Source organism: Mustela lutreola, chromosome 6, assembly GCF_030435805.1.
Source record: "Mustela lutreola isolate mMusLut2 chromosome 6, mMusLut2.pri, whole genome shotgun sequence".
Lineage (NCBI taxonomy): Eukaryota > Metazoa > Chordata > Mammalia > Carnivora > Mustelidae > Mustela > Mustela lutreola.
Genome location: NC_081295.1, coordinates 124,618,998 through 124,645,704, shown reverse-complemented (window position 1 = coordinate 124,645,704; position 26,707 = coordinate 124,618,998). Strand labels below are relative to the sequence as shown.

Below are 26,707 nucleotides of genomic sequence, written 5' to 3'. Positions count from 1 at the left end.
AGAGGAGGAAGTAGGCTCCCTGATGAGCAGAGAGCCCAATGTGGGGCCCGATCCCAGGACCCTGCGATCATGACTTTAGCCGATGGCAGAGGCTTTAACCCACTGAGCCACCCAGGCGCCCTGAAAAGTAGACATTTTTAAAATAAGAGATCGAAATGAAAGTATCAGTTTTCTCGGGGTAGTTCTGGGTTGCATAACTACCATTTAAAAAGAAAGATACAGGGATAACGCTAGGAATTCAGAATGAATCTGAGCTGTCATTTTAAGAACTCTGAGAAGAGAGAAAATAGGTGGGTATACAGGTTTGTATTCATATTAAAACTAGTGACAAATGTTTTGCATATCTAAGTTTTACAGTATAAGTGGTAGTTAAACCATAAGCAGGGAAATATTCACTAAATATTAAGTACCTACTATGACCCGGTTTATCAGCTTTTAAGCACAGTTTTAACAGAAACCAAAGTTAGTCCTAAAGCAAAATAGAAATTAATTTCTCAAAATTCAAGAGGTAGACAGCCCAAGGTAGGCCACCACCTCAGGTACTCAGAACCCCTTCCCCCAGGTTTCAGCTCCACAACTACCAGGGTCAGATACTCCTATTTGTGGTTTGGGAAACAACGCTAGTTTATCCATGCTCCAATTCTCAAGATGGACCAGGAAGGGCAGAGGACACCGGCTTTCTTGGAGGAAATTTCCTTAAAGCTAACACAGCTCTTCAACTTTATGCCACTGACCATAATAACTAGTCTTCCTAGCTGCCACCGAAGCTTTGAAAAATTATTTTTATTCAAGCAGCTATGTGCTAAGCAAAATACTGGATTTTCAGAATGAATATCCTCTATTAGCCCCTCTGCTAAAATTTCAGGATGCAGTAGAAGATAAGACAAAGTGTTAATGCCCTCCAGCCAAAGATCACCAGGAACACATCCAAAAACCTGGATTTATTAATTCTGCAGAGGTTGTCTCACTAATGGAGGTTTAGGAATGACAGGACTAGCATCTGTGCTAGGTGATTTGGAGAGAAGTTTCAGGGATGTGAAATTATTCTGGGTTGGATACTATCAGGAAGTGAGGACAATTATGATTGCACATTTTTTATTTTTTTTATAATATTTTATTTATTTATTTGACAGAGAGAGATCACAAGTAGACAGAGAGGCAGGCAGAGAGAGAGAGAGAGAGGGAAGCAGGCTCCCTGCTGAGCAGATAGCTTGATGTGGGACTCGATCCCAGGACCCTGAGATCATGACCTGAGCTAAAGGCAGCGGCTTAAACCACTGAGCCACCCAGGCGCCCTGATTGCACATTTTTTAAAGATTTTATTTATTCTTTGAGAGAACAAGCAGGGGGTACAGCAGAGGGAGAGGAAGAAGCAGAATTCCCTCTGAGCAGGAAGCCCAACACAGGACTCCATCCCAGAAAGCTGGGATCATGACCTGAGCCAAAAGCAGATGCTTAAGTGATTGAGCCACCCAGGAACCCCATGCAATTGTACATCTTAAAAAATCTCATCTAGAAGGAGGGAGGAATGAAACATGGCTAAAAGTGTAGCTGGTCAAAGAAAGCCATCATTTTGGCCTAGAGGGAGCTGTTTAATATTTTATGGTGTTTGCACAATGACCTTGCCTTTGTGCTTAGAGAAGATTATGAACTTTGTCTTAAATTCATGACAGTCACAGTAACCTTTTCTGACATTGGTGTTCTGTGAGGTTATTTCAACTTGAGCACCATGGCCTATCTCTTAGGATCAGGCCAATTCCCAGTTGTCAGGAGCTCTTTTTCTTGAACATGAACACATGAATAATTATAGATGGTGATTAATGATTGGGGCTACTCAAGATACGGTAGTTGGGATAGAACTCTGAGGAATCTGTTGCTGAAGTCACCTGAGAGGAGAATGTCATGTGGGAAGAAGAGAGTTCACAGGACAGCCTTGAGGAGGGCTGACATTTGGTGGCCAAGTAAGAATGAGGATGAAACTAACAAGGAGATGGAAAAGGGTTGGCTAGAGGGGGTTGTGGAGATATCTCGGAGTGTAGTGTCTTCTCTTTGCTTAATAAATATATTTTTTGAATAAATGAAGTAGACATGGCTTGCTGCTGAGGGGGAAATGGAAAAAGAGAATTACCTTTCAGTTTGGGCCCTGGTAACCGAGAGGTGGTGTGATTTCTTGATGGGAAACGTGAGAGAGACATGGTTAAGGAGTAAAAACAAGAGCTCAGTTTTGCACATAATAATTCGAGGTACTTATTAGAGATCTCAGAGAGGAAGTCCAAAAAGCAGTTGGTGTTTACGGCAGAAGTTGGGGTCAAGAAGAGATATTTGGGAGATGTTCATCAGTTATGGATGGTATTTAAAGTCATGAGACGTAGGTGATAAATCTAGATAAGAATGTCAAAGAATGTGCCTCAATACATTTAGACTTAAAAGGAGAGAAAGAGAGCTGCCACTGAAATGGAAGGGAAACCTGCAGAGAGCACAGTCCCTGAAAAACGCAAAGGAAGTGGGAGCTACTGTGTGTCAAATGCTGCTGGGAGAGTAAGATAAGGACAGAGAATTGGTCCCCAGTCTGTTGGCCTTGGCAAGAATAGACTCAGATAATGGTATAGAGACAAGAGCATGATTATAATGGTTTAAGGGAAGAACAGGAGCTGAAAGAGTTATGGGAGCATCTACTCCCACGTCTATTGAGTGGTACAGTTAGAAGCAAGCCCAAATCTTGACTGTAGTGGTGGTTTAATGGTTGTATATATGCCAAAAGTTTGATCCAAGTGTACATTTTGCAGTTTATTCCCCGTCAATTTATTGTATGTGCAGTTTATGTGTATCAATTGTACCTCAGAAAAACTGTTGGTCTCCCCCTGAATCCCAACAAAAATGAACCCAAGCTTCACCACACTGTTAGGCGACGGTTCGTCGTTTACAACTCTACACTTGAGGTCTTTGCACCACGCCTCTTTCTAAGTAGACAGACTGAGTCTTTCTGCTCCTAATCACTTAAAGAACAAAAACAAAGAAAAAAAGGATGCCTCTGTTCCTCCGTACTAGTCCGAAATTACTATGTTCAGTACTTAATCACGCAGCGTTGTGGAGTCACTAGCTCAGGATTCCCGGACAGCGGTCAGTGCTTTGTTGACGTTGTGAGACGTCGGCCCCGCCCCGTCGCCGCAGGCACGCCCCGCGAAATGACTGCGAGGCGCGCACGTGCACCGCGGAAGGACAGGCTGGCCGTGGAGAGCCCGCCCCCATCGGGAGCCCACGCTACCGGAAGCGGAAATAGCACCCGGCGTCTCCAGAGTAGCTGTAACTGCCACCGCGATGCCGAAGGGGCCCAAGCAGCAGCCGCCGGAACCCGAGTGGATCGGGGACGGAGAGAGTACAAGCCCCACAGGTGAGGCTGATGGGCAGGGAACCAACGAGAGAGGAAAGGGGAGAAGAGAGTGCGCATGTTTTAGGAAGGGGTCACGGGGTGTAAGCCTGACGGGCCGTGAGAGAGGCCACTGCGCATGCGTTTAATGGAGCTAGAAAGCTTTTACCCAGGCGGGAGCGAATTGGGTGGGAGCGGAAGAAAAAGTGCCGGGGTGTCGCGCACGAGTTTCAGTGGGACTGGGCAAGAGACAAGGAAAAGTATATGGCGCCGCGGGAGAGATGGGGAGAAATAAGAAAGCCCTCCTTCCCTTTTGAACACCTTCCCCACCATGCTGTATTCTACATTCCTCAGGAATCTGTAACCAGTGCCTCGATACCCCTGCTGCAGCGCGATCGTACACGCACGCACATAGACCGCGCCACGCACCCACACCCCCTCGGGAGCGAGAGGATGACTCCCTTTGAGCTCTTGCGTAATACACATTAGGCTCATCTGGAGCAAGAACGTGGTGTAGCTACTGGGTGTTGGAATGAGAGTTAAGGTTTACTTAAAAACCCAGAATGTTTGTTGAGCAGCTGCTTTTTATCACCGTATACACTGTGCTGAGGGGAGGGAGAAAAAAATATGAAGACATCCTCCCAAATTTGAAGGCACTTCAAGGGGAGAGAAAATGGTTAAAAATAATTACATTTGGTACACAGTGTGACTAATTTTACAAGCATTCATTGGTTACTTCTTGTATACCTGGTACTGAGTAGAGAATTGGAAATGTAGAGATAAAAGATAAGAGTTGCCCCAGAGGGGCACCCAGTTTAATGGAGGGGAAAGCATTAATCAGAAAATAATTGACAGAGTGATGAATGTGCTTGAGAATACTAAAAGACTACAGCAGAGAGGAGAAGCATTTATTCAGACAGATAGGGTAGGAATGTCAGCAAAGCCTCGCAGGAATATGTGGTAGCTGAGTTAATTCTGGAAGGATGAGTATGAGTTAGCCAGAGGAGGAGAATTTCAAGCAGAGGAAGAAGTTTGTGCAAAGGTAAAGACAGGTGAGGATGTCTGATTCCCAGTATTGGGTGACTAATGTGATGGGGCTGGAAAGATGTTCAGGAGACAAATAATGGAAGATTTCTTAACTATTCCAAAGACCTCAATCCTGAAGACATTAGGGACGACTCATTGAAGTGCTTAAGGAGTAATATGATCAGCTCATCCTGACAACACTGAGCAGTGGAGAATGGGTTGAATAGATCAAGATTGGAGGCAGGATGACCATATGGGTAAGAGGCTCTAGCGATGATCTAGGTGAGAAGCAATAAGAAAGTGAGCCAAGGCAGCGAAGACTAAAAGAGTACTGAGGAGATGGCATTGAGCAGGTCTGAGAACTGACTGAAGGAAGAAGGATTAAAAATGACACTCAGGGGGCGCCTGGGTGGCTCAGTGGGTTAAAGCCTCTGCCTTCAGCTCAGGTCATGATCCCAGGGTCCTGGGATCCAGCCCCACATCTGGCTCTCTGCTCAGCGGGGAGCCTGCTTCCTCCCTTTCTCTCTGTCTGCTTCTCTGCCTACTTGTGATCTCTGTCAAATACATACATTTAAAAAAAAAAAAAAAGAATGACAGGTAACTCAGTGGGTAGACTATTGCTTGAAATCAGGAATGGGCTGTAGGATTGGGAGTGGGAAGAGGTAAGGTCAACTTTTGAAAGCCAAGTTGGGGATTTCTGGGAATCCCCCCCCCAACCCCGGAATCTTTTAAGAGCATATGGCAGGAAGAGAGATCTTAGGCTAGAAGTAAAGACACAGGCGTGTTGTTGAAAGGCTGGATGCAGAAAAGTCTGCTAGGGAGAATATGCAGATTGAAGCCAAAAAAGGACAGAAGATAGGACCCCAAGAGAACCTCAGCAGTTAAGGGAAGTAAGGAAAGGAGGCAGAAGAGAGGAGACTGAAAAAGGTGAGCCATCAGAGAAACTGGAGGCAAACCAGAAGCAACAAGCCCTGAAATTAAGTAATGACAGGAGAGATGTAAAAGGTTGAGGAGATGGTAGCATGGAATGTTGCAGAGAAGTCATTGCAAAATCAGGACTAAAAATACACTTTTGGGGGGCGCCTGGGTGGCTCAGTGGGTTAAGCCACTGCCTTTGGCTTAGGTCATGATCTCAGGGTCCTAAGATCGAGTCCCACGTGGGGCTCTCAGCTCAGCAGGAGCCTGCTTCCCTCTCCCTCTCTCTCTGCCTGCCTCTCTAACTACTTGTGATCTCTGTCAAATAAATAAATAAAACCTTTTTTTTTTTTTTTTTTTAAGATTTTATGTGACAGAGATTACAAGTAGACAGAGAGGCAGGCAGAGAGAGAGGAAGGGAAGCAGGCTCCCTGCCGAGCAGAGAGCCCGACTCGGGGCTCGATCCCAGGACCCTGAGATCATGACCTGAGCCGAAGGCAGAGGCTTTAACCCACTGAGCCACCCAGACGCCCCAATAAAAAAAAAATATACTTTTTGGGTTGAGCACCTAAGGGGACAGTGGCAACTTTGGAAAAGAGTAGTAGTCCTTAGGAGATGATATCCAAACCGTTTTGAAGTATGTTTTAAAAGGAGTGGGAAATGAGGAAGCAGAGCTAGTGTGGACTACACTTTGGAGATTCTCAGTAAGGACAAGGGTAGCAAATGGTAATTGGGTGCGGAGATGTTGAGGTAAAGGGAAGTGTTGTATTAAGCTTTGGAGTTAGGAGCAGCTGAAGTGATGAATTGAAGCTGTTAAGAGGAGGAGAGGGGCACCTGGGTGGCTCAGTGGGTTAAGCCGCTGCCTTCGGCTCAGGTCATGATCTCAGGGTCCTGGGATCAAGTCCCACATCGGGCTCTCTGCTCAGCAGGGAGCCTGCTTCCCTCTCTCTCTCTCTCTGCTTGCCTCTCTGCCTACTTGTGATCTATCTCTGTCAAATAAATAAATAAAATCTTAAAAAAAAAAGGAGAGATGGAAGATCACTTTAGCCATACTTAGTTCTGTCCTGTTCCTTGGTGATCATGCTTTTTCAGGAGGTTCAAAGTGATGTTCTAAATTCAAAGGATTTTTAAAAAAGATTTTATTTATTTATTTGACAGACAAAGATCACAAGTAGACAGAGAAGCAGGCGGGGGGTAGGGGGAAGCAGGCTCCCTGCTGAGCAGAGAGCCCGATGTGGGGCTCAATCCCAGGACCCTGAGATCATGACCTGAGCCAAAGGCAGAGGCTTAACCCCCTGAGCCAGGCGCCCCTAAAATTCAAAAGAGATTTAAAGGAAGGAGAGATGATGTGGTTGTATTAGTCCTTGGGGAGAAATTAGTATTTGGGACAAGACTCCTCAGTGTTATCAAGGTGAGCTGATCCTGCCTTTTCTTCCTTCTTCTATACTGCAGTGGGTCCTTAGTCTTAAAGTTTTTAGGATTGGGGCACCTTGGGTGGAGCAGTCGGTTAAGTGTCAGACTCTTGGTTTTGGCTCAAGTCATGATCTTAGGGTCCTAGGACTTCGGCTCAAGTCAGGGCATCTGGGTGGTTCAGTTGGGTAAGCATCTGCCTTTAACTCAGGTAGTGATCTAGGGTCCTAAGATTGAGCCCCATATAGGGCTCCCTGGTCAGCAGGGAGCCTGCTTCTCCCTCTCCCTCTGCCTGCTGCTCCCCCTACTTGTGCTGTCTCTCTCTCAAATAAATAAATAAAATCTTAAAAAAAAAAAAAAAAAAAGATTTTTTCTCTTTTTCCCTGTGCCCCTCGCCCTGCACTCTGTTTTTCTCAGATGAGTAAATAAAATCTTTTTAAAGTAACAACAAAAAAAGTCTTAAGAGATTAAATTCTTTGGAATAGCATATAAAACCTTTCATTATTTCTTCTGCATATCTTTTCAACTCAGTCACATTACTCAGCTGATTTGGGGATCAAATTTTAAAATATGTTCTGGGGGCGCCTGGGTGGCTCTGTGGGTTAAAGCCTCTGTCTTCAGCTCGGGTCATGGTCTCAGGGTCCTGGGATCGAGCCCCACGTTGGGCTCTCTGCTCAGCAGGGAGCCTGCTTCCTCCTCTCTCTCTGCCTGCCTCTGTGCCTGCTTGTGATCTCTGTCAAATAAATAAATAAAATCTTTAAAAAAAAATTCTTAAAATATGTTCCGGATGGAAGACACAGATTAAGGAAAGTCAGACTACGTATGCCTGGGGCTTAATCAGGGAGCAAGGAGAAGTTAATGTCCAGAACCTAGATGTGGGTAGGGAAAAGGATATAACAGAAAAGATAGGATAGGACCCTTTTAATTTGCCAAGCCTTAAATTACTGAGATTATCCTTGGATAATTGCAGTTTTAGGCATATAGATATCAGTAAAACTTCCCTGAATAATTGATTACTACGGACTGTGTGGAATTTTAGCCTAAAAATATTTAATGTGGGGAACCCCTGTTTGTCTCAGTTGGTAGAGAATGTGACTGTTGACCTCAGGATCATGAGGTCAAGCCCCACATTGGGCATGGAATCTACCTTTAAAAGGGGGGGGGCACCTGGGTGGCTCAGTTGTTGAGCATCTGCCTTCAGCTCAGGGCACCATTCCAGGTCCTGGGATTGAGCCCCGAATCCGGCTCCCTCCTCAGCAGGAAGCCTGTTTCTCCCTCTCTCACTCCCCCTGCTTGTGTTCTCTCTTTCGCTATGCTTCTCTCTGTCAAATAAATAAAATCTTTAAAAAAAGAAAGAAAGAAAGAAAAATACTTAATGTGGTGGGTAGCAGAAAGCCATTTATTTATTTATTTGTTTGTTTGTTTTAAGTTAACAATCCAGGAGTGCTTTTGGATAGATGGGTTGATTTGGAGGGGAACATGATGGTGGGGAGGCCTGGACAGGAAGAGAAATTCTAAGACTGCTGGATGCATCCCAATCTGATAGGGCAGGGAGAGGAAGTTAGTTAGCCTTCAGGGAAGCAGGGTTGGATAGAAAGCAGGAGCTGAAATTTGTTCAGTCAGTCACATTTTATATAGGACATCCCACTTTGTTCCAGGGGAACTCAAGCCAAACAGTCTGTCACGTGCTCTCTGGGATGAAAGACTGATGTACAAACAGTTAAATATAACGCAGTGTGATTTTAGCTAGAATGTTATGTGAGCAGAGCAGGTGGGGCATAGACCCAGATACTCATTTACTTACCAGAGAGCTCTGTTTACACAGTCTGTGCTTTTCTTTTTTCTTTTTTTAAAGATTTTATTTATTTATTTATTCTACAGACAGAGATCACAAGTAGGCAGAGAGGCAGGCAGAGAGAGAGGAAGGGAAGCAGGCTCCCTGCCAAGCAGAGAGCCCAATGTAGGGCTCGATCCCAGGACCCTGGGATCATGACCTGAACCGAAGGCAGAGGCTTTAACTCACTGAGCCACCCAGGACCCCCCAGTCTGTGCTTTTCACAAATGACATATGGGAAACTGAATTTATCATTTTTTTTAAAAGATTTTATTTATTTGTCAGAGAGGGAGAGAGAGCGAGCACAGGCATACAGAATGGCAGGCAGAGGCAGAGAGAGAAGCAGGCTCCCTGCTGAGCAAGGAGCCTGATGTGGGACTCGATCCCAGGACGCTGGGATCATGACCTGAGCCAAAGGCAGCTGCTCAACCAACTGAGCCACCCAGGCGTCCCTGATCATATTTTTGTCCTACATTCCCCCTCATGGGTAACAAGGGTAGGGAGAAGGGACTTTCTCTTCCACTGTATCCTGAAGTAATAAATGGTACCACTAGTGCCACTAATTTTCCAAGTAACAATACAGGAGTCATTGGGGCACCTGGCTGGCTCAGTTGATGTAGGACTCTTGATCTCGGGGTTGTGGTCTTAAGCCCCACGTTGGGTATAGGGATTAAAGAAAATCTTTAAAAAAAAAATACTGTCATCTCTGAATATTGTAACTACTTACACAGCTGGGAGCTCTGTCTTTACTATATGAATTCTACTCCCTTCCACTGCCACTATGGCACCATTGTCTTTTGTGGGACAGTGCAAATGCCTAGAGAATGATAGAAAATAGTAAAATAGAGTGGAGCCAATGAGAGCTTTGCAGGGAAGATTATGCTGCTTTGGAATTTGTAGATAAGCATTCACAATGTCTGCTTAACCTTCTAGACAAAGTGGTGAAGAAGGGGAAGAAGGACAAAAAGACCAAAAAGACGGTGAGGAAATGAGGGTTGTGGGTGAGAAATGACCATGGGTGTTTCCAATCAAAATATAGCCACGTGGGCCACCTGGGTGGCTGAGTCAGTTAAGTGTCTGCTTTCCGCTTGGGTTACGATCTCAGGGTCCTGGGGTCAAGCTCCACATCGGGATCCCTGCTCAACGGCGAATCTACTTCTCCCTCTCCCTCTGTGATCTCTCTCCTTTCCATTCTCTCAAATAAATAAAAAAGAAAAATATGGCCATGTGTAGGAGGTGGGGAGTTCACGGGAGGAGGAAAGATGTTGTCAAGAGAGGAAGGAAGGTAAGGGTGGACTGGAGGGTCATTGGGCCTTTGTGTGGCAGAGGAGGGCTTGCTTGGTTGGTCTCTGAGACACATTAACCTATATCTTAACTACCTTTACAGTTCTTTGAGGAACTGTCTGTAGAAGATAAACAGGCTGGGGAAGAAGAGAAAGTGCTCAAGGAGAAGGAGCAACAGCAGCAGCAGGTTCAAGTATCGGGGTTCCATCCACCAACCCCTGTCCAGCCCATATTGGTTCACTCAGCTCATGGGAGATGCAGCATGGGCCAGGGCTTCATTGTCTTACTCCTGCTTTCCTTTCAGCAGCCGAAAAAAAAACGAGACACCCGAAAAGGCCGGCGGAAGAAGGATGTGGGTGATGATGGAGAAGAGAAAGAGCTCATGGAGCGTCTTAAGAAGCTCTCAGTGCCAGCCAGTGATGAGGAGGATGAGGGTAAATGACTTGAGGGGAAATGGGTGCCCCAGAATCCTTTAGTTATGAATACTAAATGATAATAGTAAAGTGCCTCATTCCTTGATCTTCGACTGGGGAACCAGACATTATAATGTTTCCTACTTCATCCTCTCCCCTTTTCATTTCAGTCCCTGCCCCCATGCCCCGAGGAGGGAAGAAAACTAAGGTAAGCCATCTGTGTGGTAAGCCATCTGTGTCCCAGGGGGGAACCTTGACCATCCCACTGACTTCTCCTGCCCTTTCTTTCTCTAGGCTGGTAATGTTTTTGCAGCCCTGATTCAAGATCAGAGTGAGGATGAGGAGGAAGAAGAAAAACATCCTCCTAAGCCTGCCAAGCTAGAGAAGAATCGGATCAATAAGGTGAAAGTGGCAGCTCTCCTGGTCACTCCCACCCCATCGAGCACCTTCTGGCCATGGTGTGGTAATTCCCTTGCTTTTTAAACTGCTTTTATTTATTTAAATTTTCTTTTCTTTTCTTTTTTTTTTTTTTTAAGATTTTATTTTTTTAATAGTTTTGTTTTAAGATTTTATTTATTTGATCCAATTTGGGGCTCAGACATAAGACCACAAGATCAAGAGTTGCATGCTCTACTGACTGAGCCAGCCAGGTGCCCTTGAAGCCTTTCTTAGTTTTTTATGCTTTAATGCCTTTTCCAAACTCACATCCATTATCTCCTCTTAAGATGTGCCCTCTTAGGGGCACCTCGGTCACTCAGTGGGTTAAGCCTCTACCTTCAGCTCAGATCAAGATCTCAGGGTTCTGGGATTGAGCTCAGCTCAGCTGGGAGCCTGCTTCCCCCTCTCTCTGCCTGCCTCTGTGCCTACTTGTGATCTCTTTCTGTCAAATAAATAAATATAATCTTCAAAAAAAAAAAAAAAAAAAGATGTGCGGTCTCAGAGCCCTCCAGTATTAGTGCCACCCCATCTACATTGCTCACTTTCCTGATTCCCAATCCCTTAGCTTTACTGACATCATCTAGTTAGCCTTCCACTTTCATCTCATGAGGGAAGCCAGTGTTTTCCTTGATCTCATTTTCTCTTCAGCAGCACTGGGTATAGTTAATTCCCAGTTCTAGACTTCTTAGAAATACTTAGTAAACAACAAGGTAGTAAATTAATTTTCTGTGTGTGTGTTCTCCAGGCTGTGTCTGAGGAACAGCAGCCTGTGTTGAAGGGCAGAAAGGGAAAGGAAGAGAAGTCAAAGGGGAAGGCCAAGGTGAGGGAGTATTGGCAGGAGGAGGGTCCCCTGCTGGGTCTCAGGCATTAGAACATTTTCATCAGACCAGTTGTCTTCAATGTTAGTCTCACAATAAGTCTGCTGCTCTGGACAATGAAGAAGAGGAGGATGAAGAAGAAGAAATAACAAAAGAAAAGGAACTACCTAGACAAGGGAAGGAGAAAGCCAAGAAGGCAGAGCCGGTATGTATTTTGGTGTTGGGAGAAGATGGGCTGAGGTATTAGCATTCTGTGGCCCTTGGTTTGGGGAGGGGAGCAGAATCTGGGGTGGTGTTAAATACTGCAGTTGACAGGCTTCTGTAAAGGGCCACAAAATAAATATTTTTGGCTTTACGGACTTCATACAATCTTTGGTGCATATTCAATTTATTTTTTTTAATGATTTTATTTATTTATTTGACAGACATGAGATCACAAGTAGGCAGAGAGGCAAGCAGAGAGGAGGAGGAAGCAGGCTCCCTGCTAAGCAGACAGCCCGATGCGGGGTTCAATCCCAGCATCCTGAGATCATGACCTGACCCGAAGGTAGAGGCTTTAACTCACTGAGCCACCCAGGTGCCCCAGCATATTCTTTTTTTAAAAATAACTCTTTGAAATTGTAAAACCATTCTTAGCTTGTGGGCCATATTAATCTAGGTATCAGGTAGGATTTGGCCTGTGGCCCATTGAGAGAGGAAAGGACCCTGGTGTTACCCTCAGATGATCTGGTTTTCTGGCTCTGGCAGTCACCAGCTGTGTGACTTTTTTCCACCTCAAGGGGGCTCAGTTATCTGTGTGATCTAGTGATTTCTGAGGTCCCTGCACTTGTAGAATATTCTGATTCTGGATCCACTTAAGATTTCTCAGTGCTGGGGCACCTGGATGGCTCAGTTGTTAGGCATTAGGCGTCTGCCTTCAGCTCAGGTCATGATCCTAGGGTTCTGGGATCAAGCCCCAGAAAGAAAAAGATTCCTCAGTGCTGTATGTTAGGGTTTCTGGACATTTTTTTTGCTTGTTAGCATGTAAGAGCAGCTCATTTGATAGGTGAAGAAAAGAACCTGTTTCGTTTATTCCTCCCCCACCCCGCAGTGGTATGTGTTGTTATATCTGTGGGTATGTAGAATTGTTATATTTGGGTGTCTGGGTGCCTCAGCCTTTGGTTCAGGTCATGATCCCGGGATCCTGGGATCGAGCCCCACATCGGGCTGCCTGCTCCGCAGGAAGCGTGATTCTTCCTCTCCCTCTGCTGCTCCCCTGCTTGTGTTCCCTTTCTCACTGTGTGTCAAATAAATAAAATCTTTTTTTTTTTTTTTAAGATTTTATTTATTTATTTGACAGACAGAGATCACAAGTAGGCAGAGAGGCAGGCAGAGAGTGAGAGAGAGGAGGAAGCAGGCTCCCCGCGGAGCAGAGAGCCCGATGTGGGGCTCGATCCCAGGACCCTGGGATCATGACCTGAGCCGAAGGCAGAGGCTTTAACCCACTGAGCCACCCAGGCGCCCAAATAAATAAAATCTTTAAAAAAAAAAAAAAAGAAGAATTGTTATATTTTATACATTCACGTTCATACTGTTTGTCTTACACAATTCCTGGCAGCAGAAGTGGCTAAAGGACTCCAGGTAGCCCAGGGGTGTGTATGAGAGAGTGATAGGACCCACCAAGATATTTCAGGACTCTGGGTGGAGAAGGAATGAATTGATTGTGGGACTGGGTAAATGACAGTAAATCTGAGTTCAGGAAGGAGTCTCTTGTTTTTTCATCACCCCCTGGTTCTCACAGGGTTCAGAGGAAGAAGGAGAGGAGGAACAGGAAGGGGAGTCTAAGGCTGATGATCCTTATGTACACCTTAGCAAAAAGGAGAAGAAAAAGCTAAAGAAACAGGTAAGACCTTGGTTGAAGTTAGGAGCATTTGATTTTTTTTAATATTTCTTTTTTTTTTTTTTTTTTTTTTTTAAATTTTATTTATTAATTTGACAGAGAGAAATCACAAGTAGACGGAGAGGCAGCCAGAGAGAGAGAGGGAAGCAGGTTCTCCGCTGAGCAGAGAGCCCGATGCGGGACTCGATCCCAGGACTCTGAGATCATGACCTGAGCCGAAGGCAGCAGCTTAACCCACTGAGCCACCCAGGCGCCCCTTTTTTAATATTTCAATGAGCGGGGTGGTGCACCTGGCTGGCTCAGTTTTTAGAGCATGTGACTCTTGATCGTGGGCTTGTAACTTCAACCCCCACACTGGGCACAGAGATTACTTAAAACCTTTAAAAAACTATTTTCATATAGGGGACATCTGAATTAGGAGGGCAGGAAAAGAGAGCTTTGGGGGTTATTGCAAGAAAAATGGGAGTCAGGAAAGAAGTGTGTATACTGTGCGCTTTGTGTGTGTGTGTGTGTGTGTCTGATGACGTGGCTGTGTTGTGACAGGTAACTGGCATACAGTGGCCTTATAACTTGTTTTTCCTTCCTTCTCAGATGGAGTATGAGCGCCAGGTGGCTTCATTAAAAGCAGCCAATGCTGCTGAAAATGATTTCTCCGTGTCCCAAGCAGAGGTGTCCTCCCGCCAAGCTATGTTAGAAAATGCATCTGACATTAAGGTATGGTCTGAGGGGACCCTCAAACCATTTTGCTCAGGGAAGTGCCACCCTTCCCTGAGCATTCGTGGCAGCCAAGGAAGTAAGGTATGAGTGGCATAGTCCACTGGAAGAAAACTTGGAGGCGTGTTCCATACCTTGAGTTCTGTCAACTTCAGCAAGAAAATAGGAAAACCAACAGAAGCAGAGGAGTCTGCTTTACGCTTGGGGGTAAAGTAAGGTGGGATGGGGTAGACTGGCTTAGAATTTGGGAGACTCCTGTTCAAGGTAGTGGGCAGGAAGGAGACCAGTGTGAAAAGAGGGTTATGCTGGAGTTGTCTGTCAGAGACTTCTTAGCAGGGAGAAGGTTGCAGCTTCTGTGTGAGAGAGGGGCTCTCATATACCTATTATTTCTTCTGCCACTGTTTTCCTGATAACTGCAGCTGGAGAAGTTCAGCATCTCAGCCCATGGCAAGGAGTTATTTGTCAACGCAGACCTGTACATTGTAGCTGGCCGCCGCTACGGGCTAGTAGGACCGAATGGGTGAGGAGAGGGGCTGAAGTTGTAAAGGGGAAGGGGCTGGAAGGAAGATTTTTCAGGGGTGGCCTGGTCCCAATAGTTCTCATTCCCCAGCAAGGGCAAGACCACTCTCCTTAAGCACATCGCCAACCGGGCCTTGAGCATCCCTCCCAACATCGACGTGCTGCTGTGTGAGCAGGGTGAGGCCAGTGGTGGGATGGGTTTGGAGGGGAGGTGAAGTGGGTCTAAGGGGGTGGGCAGTTGGGGTAGAAGAGTCAACCACGAATAGAAGAAATTATAGTTATGGAGTGGGAAATGTTGTGGGGGGAAAGTGGGGACAGGGAGATGGATGCTAAGGGGAGGAGGGAGTAAAGAATATTTTATTTGAAATAAGTACAAAGTATTGAGCAAGGTCAGGCCAACCAGAAATAGAGCTGAAGGGAAAAAGGAATGGGAGTCTTGGCTCTCCTGGCGACCTGTCTGTTCTCGCCCCTGCCCAGAGGTGGTAGCAGATGAGACACCAGCCGTGCAGGCTGTTCTTCGAGCTGACACCAAGCGATTGAAGCTGTTGGAAGAGGAGCGACAGCTCCAGGGACAGTTGGAGCAGGGAGATGATACAGCTGCTGAGAGGCTAGAGAAGGTAGAGGGTATGGCGCAAGGGACACGGGCTAAGCCTTGGAGGTTCCTGGAACCTTCAGACATGTGTCCTCTTCTCCCTCCTCCAGGTGTATGAGGAATTACGGGCGACCGGGGCAGCAGCTGCAGAGGCCAAAGCCCGGCGGATCTTGGCTGGTCTGGGCTTCGACCCTGAAATGCAGAATCGGCCCACACAGAAATTCTCAGGGGGCTGGCGCATGCGTGTCTCCCTGGCCAGGTGGGCCACCCACATCACTACCCTCCCTCTTCCAGCCTCCATCCATCTTATTCTATGGCCAGTAGGGAGTTTCAAGGCTTCCTGCTTCCTCCCATATCGTCTGCATTGTCAGACTGAAGATCTTTCCTCCCTACCTGGTGGTACATTTTCATTGATATTTTCTGCACAGAAGCTTCTCTGACGAGAGATTGGAAAGTAGTTTTCACCTATCAGAGGCTTCGATGGGGTTTTCTGAGCAAAGATCTACCCCTGATCCTACATTCTGCCACCCTACCCCCTAGGGCGCTGTTCATGGAGCCCACACTGCTGATGTTGGATGAGCCCACTAACCATCTGGACCTCAATGCTGTCATCTGGCTCAATAAGTGCGTCACCCACCATTACAGTCTTTGCATCATTGGTTCCCATTACGTCCTTATTTCTAGCTGTTTACACCCTGTCTTTACAGCCTAGCACTTCCTCTTTCCTCCCTTTTTTATTGTCTGTCTGCTTCCCCTGACTTCACCCTAACCTGACCATGGTGACATGTCCATACTCTTTTCTAAAACTCAGCTACCTCCAGGGCTGGCGGAAGACATTGCTCATCGTCTCCCATGACCAGGGCTTCCTGGATGATGTCTGCACTGATATTATCCATCTCGATGCCCAGCGGCTCCATTACTATCGGGGCAATTACAGTAAGTAGGATCATTTGTAGGGGGAGGAAAGAGATGAGGCCTAAGAAAAGGCCTCAGAACAAGGACCCAGTAGTGTTAAGCTAAGTCTTCAGAGTCCAGACAGTGATGCCCACCAACTGGTCCTGCTTTTCTCTCTGCTGGGGAGAAAGACAACCGTTGATGCCCGTCCTCCTGTTCTGCTGCAGTGACCTTCAAGAAGATGTATCAGCAGAAGCAGAAGGAACTACTGAAGCAGTATGAGAAGCAGGAGAAAAAGCTGAAGGAGCTAAAGGCAGGTGGCAAGTCCACCAAGCAGGCGGTGAGCACCTGGGGATCTCCCTGGCCTGGGGGGCGCTTCTCTCAGTACAGAGAAAGAGGGGGCACTAGGACACTGCCCTTCATTTCATATGAAGGGTGTGGATTTCTCCTTTTCCCTTTCTCTCCAGGAGAAGCAAACAAAGGAAGCCCTGACTCGAAAGCAGCAGAAATGCCGGAGGAAAAACCAGGATGAGGAATCGCAAGAGGCTCCGGAGCTCCTGAAGCGCCCCAAGGAGTACACCGTGCGCTTCACTTTCCCTAACCCCCCGCCTCTCAGTCCTCCTGTGCTGGGTCTGCATGGTGAGCGGTGCCAGACCCTGGCGGCACGGGGCGGAACCATGTGTACCCCATGTCCTCCACCCAGCATGGGATCCATTGGCCAGGACAGGACCTTCAGGGTGACTCTGAAAAGGAAATAAATCACTTCTTTTCCTGGTTCTCAGGTGTCACGTTTGGTTATGAGGGGCAGAAACCACTCTTCAAGAATCTGGATTTTGGCATTGACATGGACTCAAGGAGTGAGTTGGTGTCAAGTGCTTGGGGATGGGGAGCTAGACTGTGAGGGACAGTTCCTGGGGACCTCTTTAACTACCTGTCTTTGTCCTTACAGTCTGCATTGTGGGCCCTAACGGCGTGGGGAAGAGCACCCTGCTCCTGCTGCTGACGGGCAAGCTCACACCAGTAAGTCGTGGAGCCAGGACAGGGGAACGTGACAAGGGTGGCAAGACAGCTCTTCACCAGATGCTAGAATCAAGGAGTCCCTTTCTGTGCTGGCGATTTTAATATGGAACGCATCATAGATGACTCATTGTCCTAAGAGGTGCTCAAGAAAGTAGAAGTAGAGGAGAACACTGTAGATCAGTTTGGGGAGGAGAGCCAGGAGAAGAGGGGTTAGACTGGGGGTACCCTTCCCCTGTCTGTGTTTTGGTTATACAAGATATGTAAGTTCATTGTATAAATTGCATAAGTCAGAGAAAATTCTAGAGATTCCTGATACTAATTTTGATTGATTGCTTTTTCTTTTTTCTCTGCAAATGTGCGTATGTTTTTGTTTTTGTTTTTGACAAAAATGGGCTCTCGGATTGTTTTTACAGCTAGTTCTTTCAGATAATGTACATCAAGCCTTTTTTCCTTGCCAGTAGTTATCTGTGTCTTTTATTGGTTAACTATGATTTATTTGATATCTGTCACTTTGATCATTTCTGGTTTTTCATTGGAGGTCAGTTGTATAGTAAACATTCTTACTGTATGTGTTCCTGAATGCAGCATTTTTTTAGGATGTGTTCCTAAGAATTGCTTTTGGGACTTTTACAACACACTGCCGTACAGTGCTATACATTGGTTGTAGCCCTCTTTATTCTCTCCAGGAAAGTGTTGAGAAGGGCCCTTTTCTTCACACCACCACAAGGTGTTTTTATTTATTTATTTACTTTTTAAAAAGATTTTATTTATTTATTTGACAGAGAGAGATCACAACTAGGCAGAGAGGCAGGCAGAGGGCAGGGGGAAGCAGGCTCCCTGCCGAGCAGGAGCCCAATGTGGGACTCGATCCCAGGACTCGATCATGACTTGAGCCGAAGGCAGATGCCCAACCCACTGAGCCACCCAGGCATCCAGTGTTCTTAGATCCTCTCACAAACTTGTCTCTTAACCCCCATCTGAGGCTGAAAAAGGTGCCATTGGTAGGTATTGCTGGGTGGGAAGGGGGTATTCTTTGGTTGTGGTCAGTCCCCTTCTGGTTCTGAATCTGTGCTTTGTGTCTCCCTTCTTTATTCTCCTTTCACTCCCCTTTGGCTCTGTACTCTTTCCTTTCCCAGGTGTGCTGTTGTCACATTAGGGAGAACATTCAGGTTCCCTTTCCTGCATGGACTTATTCCTAGCCCAATTCTGGTTTCTGTCTCCCCTACAGAAAAGTTGGAATATGGAGTGGCAGCACCTCTCCCTTTTCCCTTATCTTCCCACTTGTGTTTTCCTTGCAGACTCGTGGAGAAATGAGAAAGAACCATCGGCTGGTAAGTTGACTTTGGGAATTTGGATATAAAGAGTTTGATAGAAAAAGTATGATTTTTATAGACCACCTCTTTCTCTTGGGCAGAAAATTGGCTTCTTCAACCAGCAGTATGCAGAGCAGCTGCGCATGGAGGAGACGCCCACTGAATACCTACAGCGGGGCTTCAACCTGCCTTACCAGGATGCCCGGAAGTGCCTGGGCCGCTTTGGCCTTGAGAGTCACGCCCACACCATCCAGATCTGCAAACTCTCTGGTACCACTGTGGGGGGTTGGGAAGGTGTCCTCTTCCATTTTCACACTTCCTGACTGTACCTAGAGTCAGAAGAGAAGAGGGGCTAGGACTTCAGGAATCTGTGCATGCACACAGCTTACATTCAGAAACATAAAGCAGTGAAGTGTCATGGTTCTCCTCTTTCCTTTGCTATAGGTGGGCAAAAAGCCCGAGTTGTTTTTGCTGAGCTGGCCTGTCGGGAGCCTGATGTCCTCATCCTGGTGAGTGGAAGTGGACTGCGGGAGGGGCCAAAGGTGGCAGTAATGAAAGGAATTGTTAACGCTTGGTCACGGAATGTCTCCTCCATAGGATGAACCGACCAATAACTTGGACATTGAGTCTATTGATGCTCTTGGGGAAGCCATCAATGAATACAAGGGCGGTAAGTTGGCTCAGGGTGCGCCTTCCTCCTTTCCTTAGGGACCAGGCTGTAGTGTCCCTTGGCCAGGGCTCTCTTTTTACAGGTTCTGAGTCTGCTCTGCCCCCTTCTTCCCTGCCTTTCACTCCCTCATCTTTTTTCAAAGCTGTGATTGTCGTCAGCCATGATGCCAGACTCATCACGGAAACCAACTGCCAACTGTGGGTGGTGGAGGAGCAGAGTGTTAGCCAGATTGATGGTGACTTCGAGGACTATAAACGGGAAGTGTTGGAGGCCCTGGGTGAAGTCATGGTCAACAGACCCCGAGAGTGAGTTTTCCTTCCTGGAAGTCTCCTGAAAGACAAGCTTGCATGGCCTAGAAGTCTCTTATTGTCTCCCTCTCTCCACTTGGACACCTCCCTCTGGTTTGCAGCTGACCCAGCAGCTACTCAGGCACGGGAATGTGGACCATGACCTTGACGTGACCAGGGTACCACTTTGATTGACTCCTTTTCTCTGAAAGACCAGTCTGTTTCAGTTTTCTTCAGAGAACTAAGCTGGCCTTATCCTTGACATCCCTCCATATACACAGAGGTGACCGTCATTGTTGTGGGCTCCATCCAGCCAAGCTTAAGTGGCCAGACTCTTTTATCATTAAGAACAGAGCCTCTGGTCCATCTGAAAGCTTCAGGCCCAGCTGGTCTCCTGGTCTTTGAGTGGTGCTGCTCATTTCTGGTGGATTTAATGATGACTTACTGATACAAACAGCTGTTGCAGCTTAGTGCTAGAGGCAAGTTCTAAGGCCTGTACTATTACCCAGTCCGGGGTCCAGTACCTGCAGTTGCTTGTTGAGTTGGGGACTTGAGGGCAGGAAAGAATTGCCACTCAACTTGAATCTCCCTTTACAAGGGGAGAAATAAAGGAAAGGAGTTGTTGCCACCCTATTACTGTTTGGAGATATGTGGGAGTTGGGACTGTTCTCAGTTTTTATTTGCTTTTTTCCATTTGCTAGCAGCATCCAGTATCCACTCTTCTTCACTAATACTGATGGCTGTAACTTGCAGTCTTAATGCGTTTTAGATGGTACTTACTGTTTGAGGGGCCTCGCTGCCTTCCTCCAGCCCTTCAGACAGGAAGGAAAAGGTTCATCCCTTCCATCTGGGACTCTTAGTTGGGCCTCTCACTGTCCAAGCTCTGCCCTGTGGCAGAGTACCGATCCTCTCAAAAGTTCCTAAGTCAGCCATCATGTACAGCACCGTGGGGTATACAAAAGGAAAAGGGGTGCCTAGGTGGCTTAGTCAGTTGAGTGTCCAGTAAAAGGTTAATTGCCAAATGTATGGTAGGTACTCTAGATTCTATGCTTTGCCATATGCTTATAGAAGGGGAAGATTATCCAGAACTTGATTATTTGACTGAGAGGATCACTTCAGGGTGGGCCTTTTAAAAAAGAAGAAGAATTTGAATAATGAGAGAATAGGGAGCCATGTTTGGACTCTAGGAAAAGAGCAGACCAGAGGCCTACAAAGACGAAAAAACTATTTTGCGAGTTAATGAGAAAGCGTGGCTTGTGTGGCCATTTTTCTTACTAGAGTTATATTGGGGAGGTAGATTTGGGAAGTAACCAGTGGCGAGTGGTTGGTGGTTCAGGTGGTGGTATGACTGTAGAGCATGTGGAGTGGAGCCCATAACTTGTTGCAAGTGCGGTAACCAAGTGCTTAAGTAGGGTGTGGGAAGGATGGGTTGGGAAGGAAAAGACAGGAAGAGGTGCGGGAGGTGGGAAGAATTCTAGAAGAGAATGATCTGAGGTGTCCAGTTCTAGAGGGAACATGAGGAGCTGTTTGGTCAAGACTTACTGAGTGTGGACACCTATTTTTGGGAAACCTTTTTTTTTTTTTTTAAAGATTTATTTATTTGACAGATCACAAGCAGGCAGAGAGGCAGGCAGACGGGGGAGGGGACGCAGGCTCCCTGCTGAGCAGAGAGCCCGATGTGGAGCTCGATCCCAGGACCCTGAGACCATGACCCGAGCTGAAAGCAGAGGCTTTAACCCACTGAGCCACCCAGGTGCCCCGGGAAACTATTTTTTGACCAAGTGAATAAATAATAGTTGGTCTGAAGTACAAATTTTATACTGGAGGTACAAGTTTGATGTGGAGATAGTGTTATTAGGAAACATCTCAAATTAGGAAACCATCCCCCATAATGGAATTTGAGGGGAAAAAGATAAGGGTTTTGGGGGCGCCTGGGTGGCTCAGTGGGTTGGGCCGCTGCCTTCGGCTCAGGTCATGATCTCAGGGTCCTGGGATCGAGTCCCGCGTCGGGCTCTCTGCTCGGCGGGGAGCCTGCTTCTCTCTCTCTCTCTCTCTCTCTCTCTCTCTGCCAGCCTCTCTACCTACCTGTGATCTCTCTCTGTCAAATAAATAAATAAAATCTTTAAAAAAAAAAAAAGATAAGGGTTTTGAACCAAGCCCCTGAGTAAGATGTTTCATGTAAAATAATTTCCACAATTCCGTGAAGTAAATATGTCACAGAAAGTGGGAGTGAGGGTTCAAACTAATGGCATGATGTTGGGACAGGATACTTCACCTCTTGGTACCTGTTTCCTCATCTGTAAAATGAAGATGATAAAAAATACCTACCTCAGAGGTTGTGAAGGGAATAGATATGTAATTATTTTGTAAAGTGCTTTAAATTTTTGCTTTTGTTACATGTGTTTCATGCAACATTCTACCTTAATATTTTCAGTTCAGTCGTCTAGATGGTATGTAAAATACATTGGAATGTTATTTATAAAGTGAATGCCAAAATTTTGCATTTCATTTTTTTTAAAAAGATTTTATTTATTTATTTGACAGCAATCACAAGTAGGCAGAGAGGCAGGCAGAGGGGAAAGCAGGTTCCCTGCTCAGCCCGGTGCGGGGCTTGATCCCAGGACTCCAAAATCATGACCTGAGCCAAAGGCTGAGGCTTAACTCACTGAGCCACCCAGGTGCCCCTCAGTTTTTTTTTTTGTTTTTTTTTTTTTTAAGATTTTATTTATTCATTTGACACAGAGAGATCACAAGTAGGCAGAGAGGCAGGCAGAGAGAGAGAGAGAGGAGGAAGCAGGCTCCCCGCAGAGCAGAGAACCCGATGCGGGACTCGATCCCAGGACCCTGAGATCATGACCTGAGCCGAAGGCAGCGGCTTAACCCACTGAGCCACCCAGGCGCCCAACCCCTCAGTTTTTTAATCTAATTTCACTGCAAGCACTTCAAATGCTGCAAAACAGCTTCTGTCTCTGGACACAAATAGCACCTTTTCCTTCAATATACATACTTAGTGGAACTATTAATAATGCACTTAAATATGGGTAAAAGGTTGCCTCTTCTCCAAAAGAAAAACAGCATAGAAATTAAATGCAAAAAGAAGGGGTGCCTGGGTGGCTCAGTTGTTAAGCCCCTGCCTTTGGCTCAGGTCATGATCCCAGGGTCCTGTGATCAAGCCTGCATCAGGCTCCCTGCTTGGCGGAAAGCCTGCTTCCCCCTGCCCCCCCACCCCCCACTTGTGTTCTCTCTCTCACTGTGTGTGTCTCTCTTAAATAAATAAATAAATGCAAAAAGAACAAAAAAGGGGTGCCTAGGTGGTTTAGTCAGTTGAGTGTCCAGCTCTTGATTTTAGCTCAGGTTGTGATCTTAGGGTTGTGAGATTGAGCCCAGCATTGGGCTCCTTACTCAGCATAGTCGGCTTAGGATTCTTTCTTTCCCTCTGCCCATCCTCCTGCTTGTATATGCACACAGAAGTGTACTCTCTCGCTCTGTCTTTCTCAAATCTTTTAAAAACACACAGTTGGGGGCACCTGGGTGGCTTAGTGGGTTAAAGCCTCTGCCTTCAGCTCAGGTCATGATCTCAGGGTCTTGGGATCGAATTCCACATGGGGCGCTCTGCTCAGCGGGGAGCCTGCTTCCCTCTCTCTCTCTCTGCCTGCCTCTCTGCCTTCTTGTGATCTCTGTCAAAATAAAATCTTTAAAAATACAAAATAAAAAAATAAAAACACACAGTTTACATGGTACAGTATATATGGGTAACCCAAAGCCTGGAAAATGGAATTTCATTAACAGAATTAAATTTTTTATCCTTAAGCAAGTTTTGCTATCTTTAAATCCTGGACTAAGGTACATAATAACCATAGAAATGTTTTTGAGGGGCGCCTGGGTGGCTCAGTGGGTTAAAGCCTCTGCCTTCAGCTCTGGTCATGATACCAGGGTCCATTGGGCTCTCTGCTCCGCGGGGATCCTGCTTTCCCCTCTCTCTCTGCCTGCCTCTCTGCCTACTTGTGATCTCTGTCTGTCAAATAAATAAATAAATAAATAAATAAAAATGTTTTTGAAAAGCAGAGATTCTCCTGCATACCTTCCTAATGACGACTCAGGACAGTGACCTGCCCACAGTGACCCACCTTCAACAGAGAGGGTGTTGCTGATATAATGGCCCTTGTTTTGTTTTGTTTTTATGATGGTCCTTGTTTATCTGACTCCAGTATCCTGGACCTTTTCTCTTTGTGTAAAATGTGGAGAGGGTGACCAAAGCATGAGTCCTGGAGGGGCTTGAGAGCCAGAATAGCACTGTGTTTTAGGAACACACAAGTGTTCTAGGAAATAGTGCTACAACTGGAAAAGTGAAAACTAGTAAAAGAGTCCTGTAGCCATACAGTACTCAAAGGAGGCCTGGGAGTGTCTGAAATTGCCATTGTGCGGCCAGTACTAAATGCAACAACAGAGACGCTTGAACTAGCTAGTCTAGGATAGTGGCTTTCAGAGTGTCCCAGGCTAGCAGCATGAGCATCACCTGGGAGTCTGTTAGTGCAGATAGGCACTATGGTGCCTTTAGAGCATGCCAAAGGAAACATGGCGCTAGGAAAGTAGGGGGTCATCTTTAAGTCACGTGAATAAGGAAGATGTCTCAGGGAGTAACACTAAAGCCAAGCCTTGAAGGTGGTGAAGGAACAAAGGGAGTGGGGAAAGAAGAGCCCTAGGGAAGAAACCATAGTGTGCAGAGCCCCTGAACCTGGGAAGAGCTTGACATAGCCAAGATACATGGCTTGAACTTAAGTAGGGGCCAGGGCACTCTGGGCCTGTAAGCCTTGATGGGGAGGGGATACAGTTTGAAGAGCAATGGGAGGTCATTTCTCGCAGTGGTGAGAATTGATCTGTTTTCATTTTTACAGAGTTGTTCTAGTTGCTGGGTAGAGGACACAGGAGATGAGAGAAGGGTTGGGCCTTGGAAAAGGGCTATTCTTCTCTAAGAAAGATAATGTAGACTCAGGTATTTTCAGGTGAAGGGGAAGTGGTGCTTACATTGATGGGGCTCACTCAGGAGTTTTGGTGCCAGTCAAGATTTAGGAACTGCCAAGCAGTGTAAGTGTTGAGTTGGTACTTGTAATTTGTACTGAGCCAAGATGGTAGGATTTCATATTTTTGCAACATTAGGTTTACTGCCCAAGAGTAGGAATGTGAAAACTAGAACAATGGTGATCCAGAATTGGAGATGTAACTGGTGTGTCTGGGGAGGGATTGACAGAATGTTTACAGCAGAAAGGGTATTTGGGGTGCAAGGAGGATGGGAGCAGAAAAGACCAGCTGAAATGGAGAGAAATGCCTATGGGGACTTGGTGAAGGTGTGGAAATGGGTCAGTGGCTGAAATGTAGGATGATCAGCCTTGTCAAAAAAAAAGTCTCTAACAGGTTACTTTGGATTTTCATGGAGAATTTGAAAGAAAAATGGCTGAACTCATTTTTAAATTAAAATAGAAAAAACTTTGAGATGTCTCTAAAGGTTCTTGTGGCCTGATGCCAGAGATAGAAACACAAGTCAGAAAATGACCCACTAGGTCGTGACATGTTTGTTCATTTTTTCTCCTTCAACTGGGTACTAGTTATTTTTTTAAAAGATTTTATTTATTTATTTGACAGATCACAAGGAGGCAGAGAGGCAGGCAGAGGGGGGGTGGAAGCAGGCTCCCTGCTGAGCAGAGAGTCTGATGCGGGACTCAATCTCAGGACTCTGAGATCATGACCTGAGCCGAAGGCAGCAGCTTAACCCACTGAGCTACCCAGGCGCCCCGGTACTAGTTATTTTTAAAAAATTTTTCTTAAACTTTAAGTAATCTCTACCCCTATTGTGGGGCTCCAGCTCACAACCCCAAGCTCCAGAGTCACACCTTCCACTGACAGAGTCAGCCACTACTTCATTCATACTTTACCTCTTAGTTTGGCCCATATGTTAGGGGCTCTTCTTAGGTCCTAAGTGCACAGAGCTCCTATAGGCAGACTGAGCATAGTCTGGGTGGGCTGGGCAAAGGGAAAATAAAAATAGCTCCGTGGGCACCTGAGTGGCTCAGTGGGTTAAGCCGCTGCCTTCGGCTCAGGTCATGATCTTGGGGTCCTGGGATCGAGTCCCGCATCGGGCTCTCTGCTCAGCAGGGAGCCTGCTTCCTCCTCTCTCTCTGCCTGCCTCTCTGCCTACTTGTGATCTCTCTCTGTCAAATAAATAAAATCTTTAAAAAAAAAAAAAATAGCTCCGTTGGCCTTGCTAAATGTAAATGAGACCTGTGAAATTTAGGTGGTTATGGCCCTCCTGTGGCCACTCCTGGAAGAAACAGCCAAGAAACTTGGGTTCTAGGGCAATGTGTTTTGAGTGTTTTCCAGATCAGCAGCAGCAACACATGGGAACTTCTTAGAAATGCAGAATCTCAGGATCCATCCCAACTACTGAATCATAAAATGTGCTGGATGCCATTCCTCATGTCTTTTAAGAAGCCTCTCAGATGATTCTGATGTTAGGTTGAAAACTGTTCTTTTTTTAAAAATTTTTAAAGATTTTATTTATTTGGTAGCACTGGGGTGCCTGGGTGGCTCAGTGGGTTAAAGCCTCTGCCTTCGGCTCGGGTCATGATCCCAGCATCCTGGGATCGAGCCCCACATCGGGCTCTCTGCTCAGCAGGGAGCCTGCTTCCTCCTCTCTCTCTGCCTGCCTCTCTGCTTACTTGTGGTCTCTGTCAAATAAATAAATAAAATCTTTTAAAAAAAAAAAATTTTATTTGGGAGAGTGCAAAAAAGCACGAGATGGGAGGTCAGAGGGAGAAGCAGACTCCCTGTGGAGCTGGGAGCCCAGTGCAGGACTCAATCCCAGGACTCCAGGATCATGATCTGAGCCAAAGACAGTTGCTTAACCAACTGAGCCACCCAGGCACGCTAAATGTTTTTAAGTAGGCCCAACATAGGGCTCCAACTCATGACCCTGAGATCAGGAGTCTCACATGCTCTACCAAGCCTCCCAGGTGCCCCAAAATGAGCTGTTTGTAGTTTTTTTTTCCTAATCTCTACACCCAACATGGAACTCAAAACTCTGAGCTAGCCAAATGCCCCTGAAGACCACTCTTCTTAATCCATGCCCCTATAGCCCCATCTTCCCAAAAATGCACTATCCTAATTTCTGTTTTCAAGAATAGCAGAAATTCCTATTTGAAGTTAATCCTATCCCTCTATGTTCTGATCTCCAAAACCTATCTCCAAGACCTTACTCCATCAACGAAACCCTCAATACCTGTCCTTAAGAATTTAACATCACCAGGGGTGCCTGGGTGG

At 46.2% G+C, this 26,707-nt stretch overlaps 1 protein-coding gene across 6 annotated transcripts; it reads left to right on the top strand.

Moving 5' to 3' along the window:
- Nucleotides 1-3,207: 3,207 nt before the first annotated feature.
- On the top strand, nucleotides 3,208-20,026 carry ABCF1 (ATP binding cassette subfamily F member 1). 6 transcript variants are annotated; one of them, XM_059179062.1, is made up of 25 exons: nucleotides 3,208-3,391; nucleotides 9,486-9,532; nucleotides 9,940-10,023; nucleotides 10,144-10,270; nucleotides 10,420-10,457; nucleotides 10,544-10,651; nucleotides 11,433-11,507; nucleotides 11,594-11,710; nucleotides 13,286-13,387; nucleotides 13,976-14,098; nucleotides 14,518-14,618; nucleotides 14,709-14,794; nucleotides 15,095-15,234; nucleotides 15,320-15,468; nucleotides 15,750-15,833; nucleotides 16,021-16,145; nucleotides 16,331-16,443; nucleotides 16,571-16,742; nucleotides 16,886-16,960; nucleotides 17,053-17,123; nucleotides 18,422-18,454; nucleotides 18,538-18,706; nucleotides 18,881-18,945; nucleotides 19,034-19,106; nucleotides 19,249-20,026. In XM_059179062.1, exons 1-25 carry the CDS (start codon nucleotides 3,319-3,321, stop codon nucleotides 19,413-19,415), a joined length of 2,517 nt encoding a protein of 838 aa, XP_059035045.1. In that variant the 5' UTR covers nucleotides 3,208-3,318; the 3' UTR covers nucleotides 19,416-20,026. The 6 variants fall into 6 exon arrangements, with proteins under 6 accessions (XP_059035045.1, XP_059035043.1, XP_059035042.1 ...); XM_059179060.1 differs by having other exon boundaries at nucleotides 9,940-10,029; XM_059179059.1 differs by having other exon boundaries at nucleotides 9,940-10,029; nucleotides 10,141-10,270.
- Nucleotides 20,027-26,707: the final 6,681 nt, after the last annotated feature.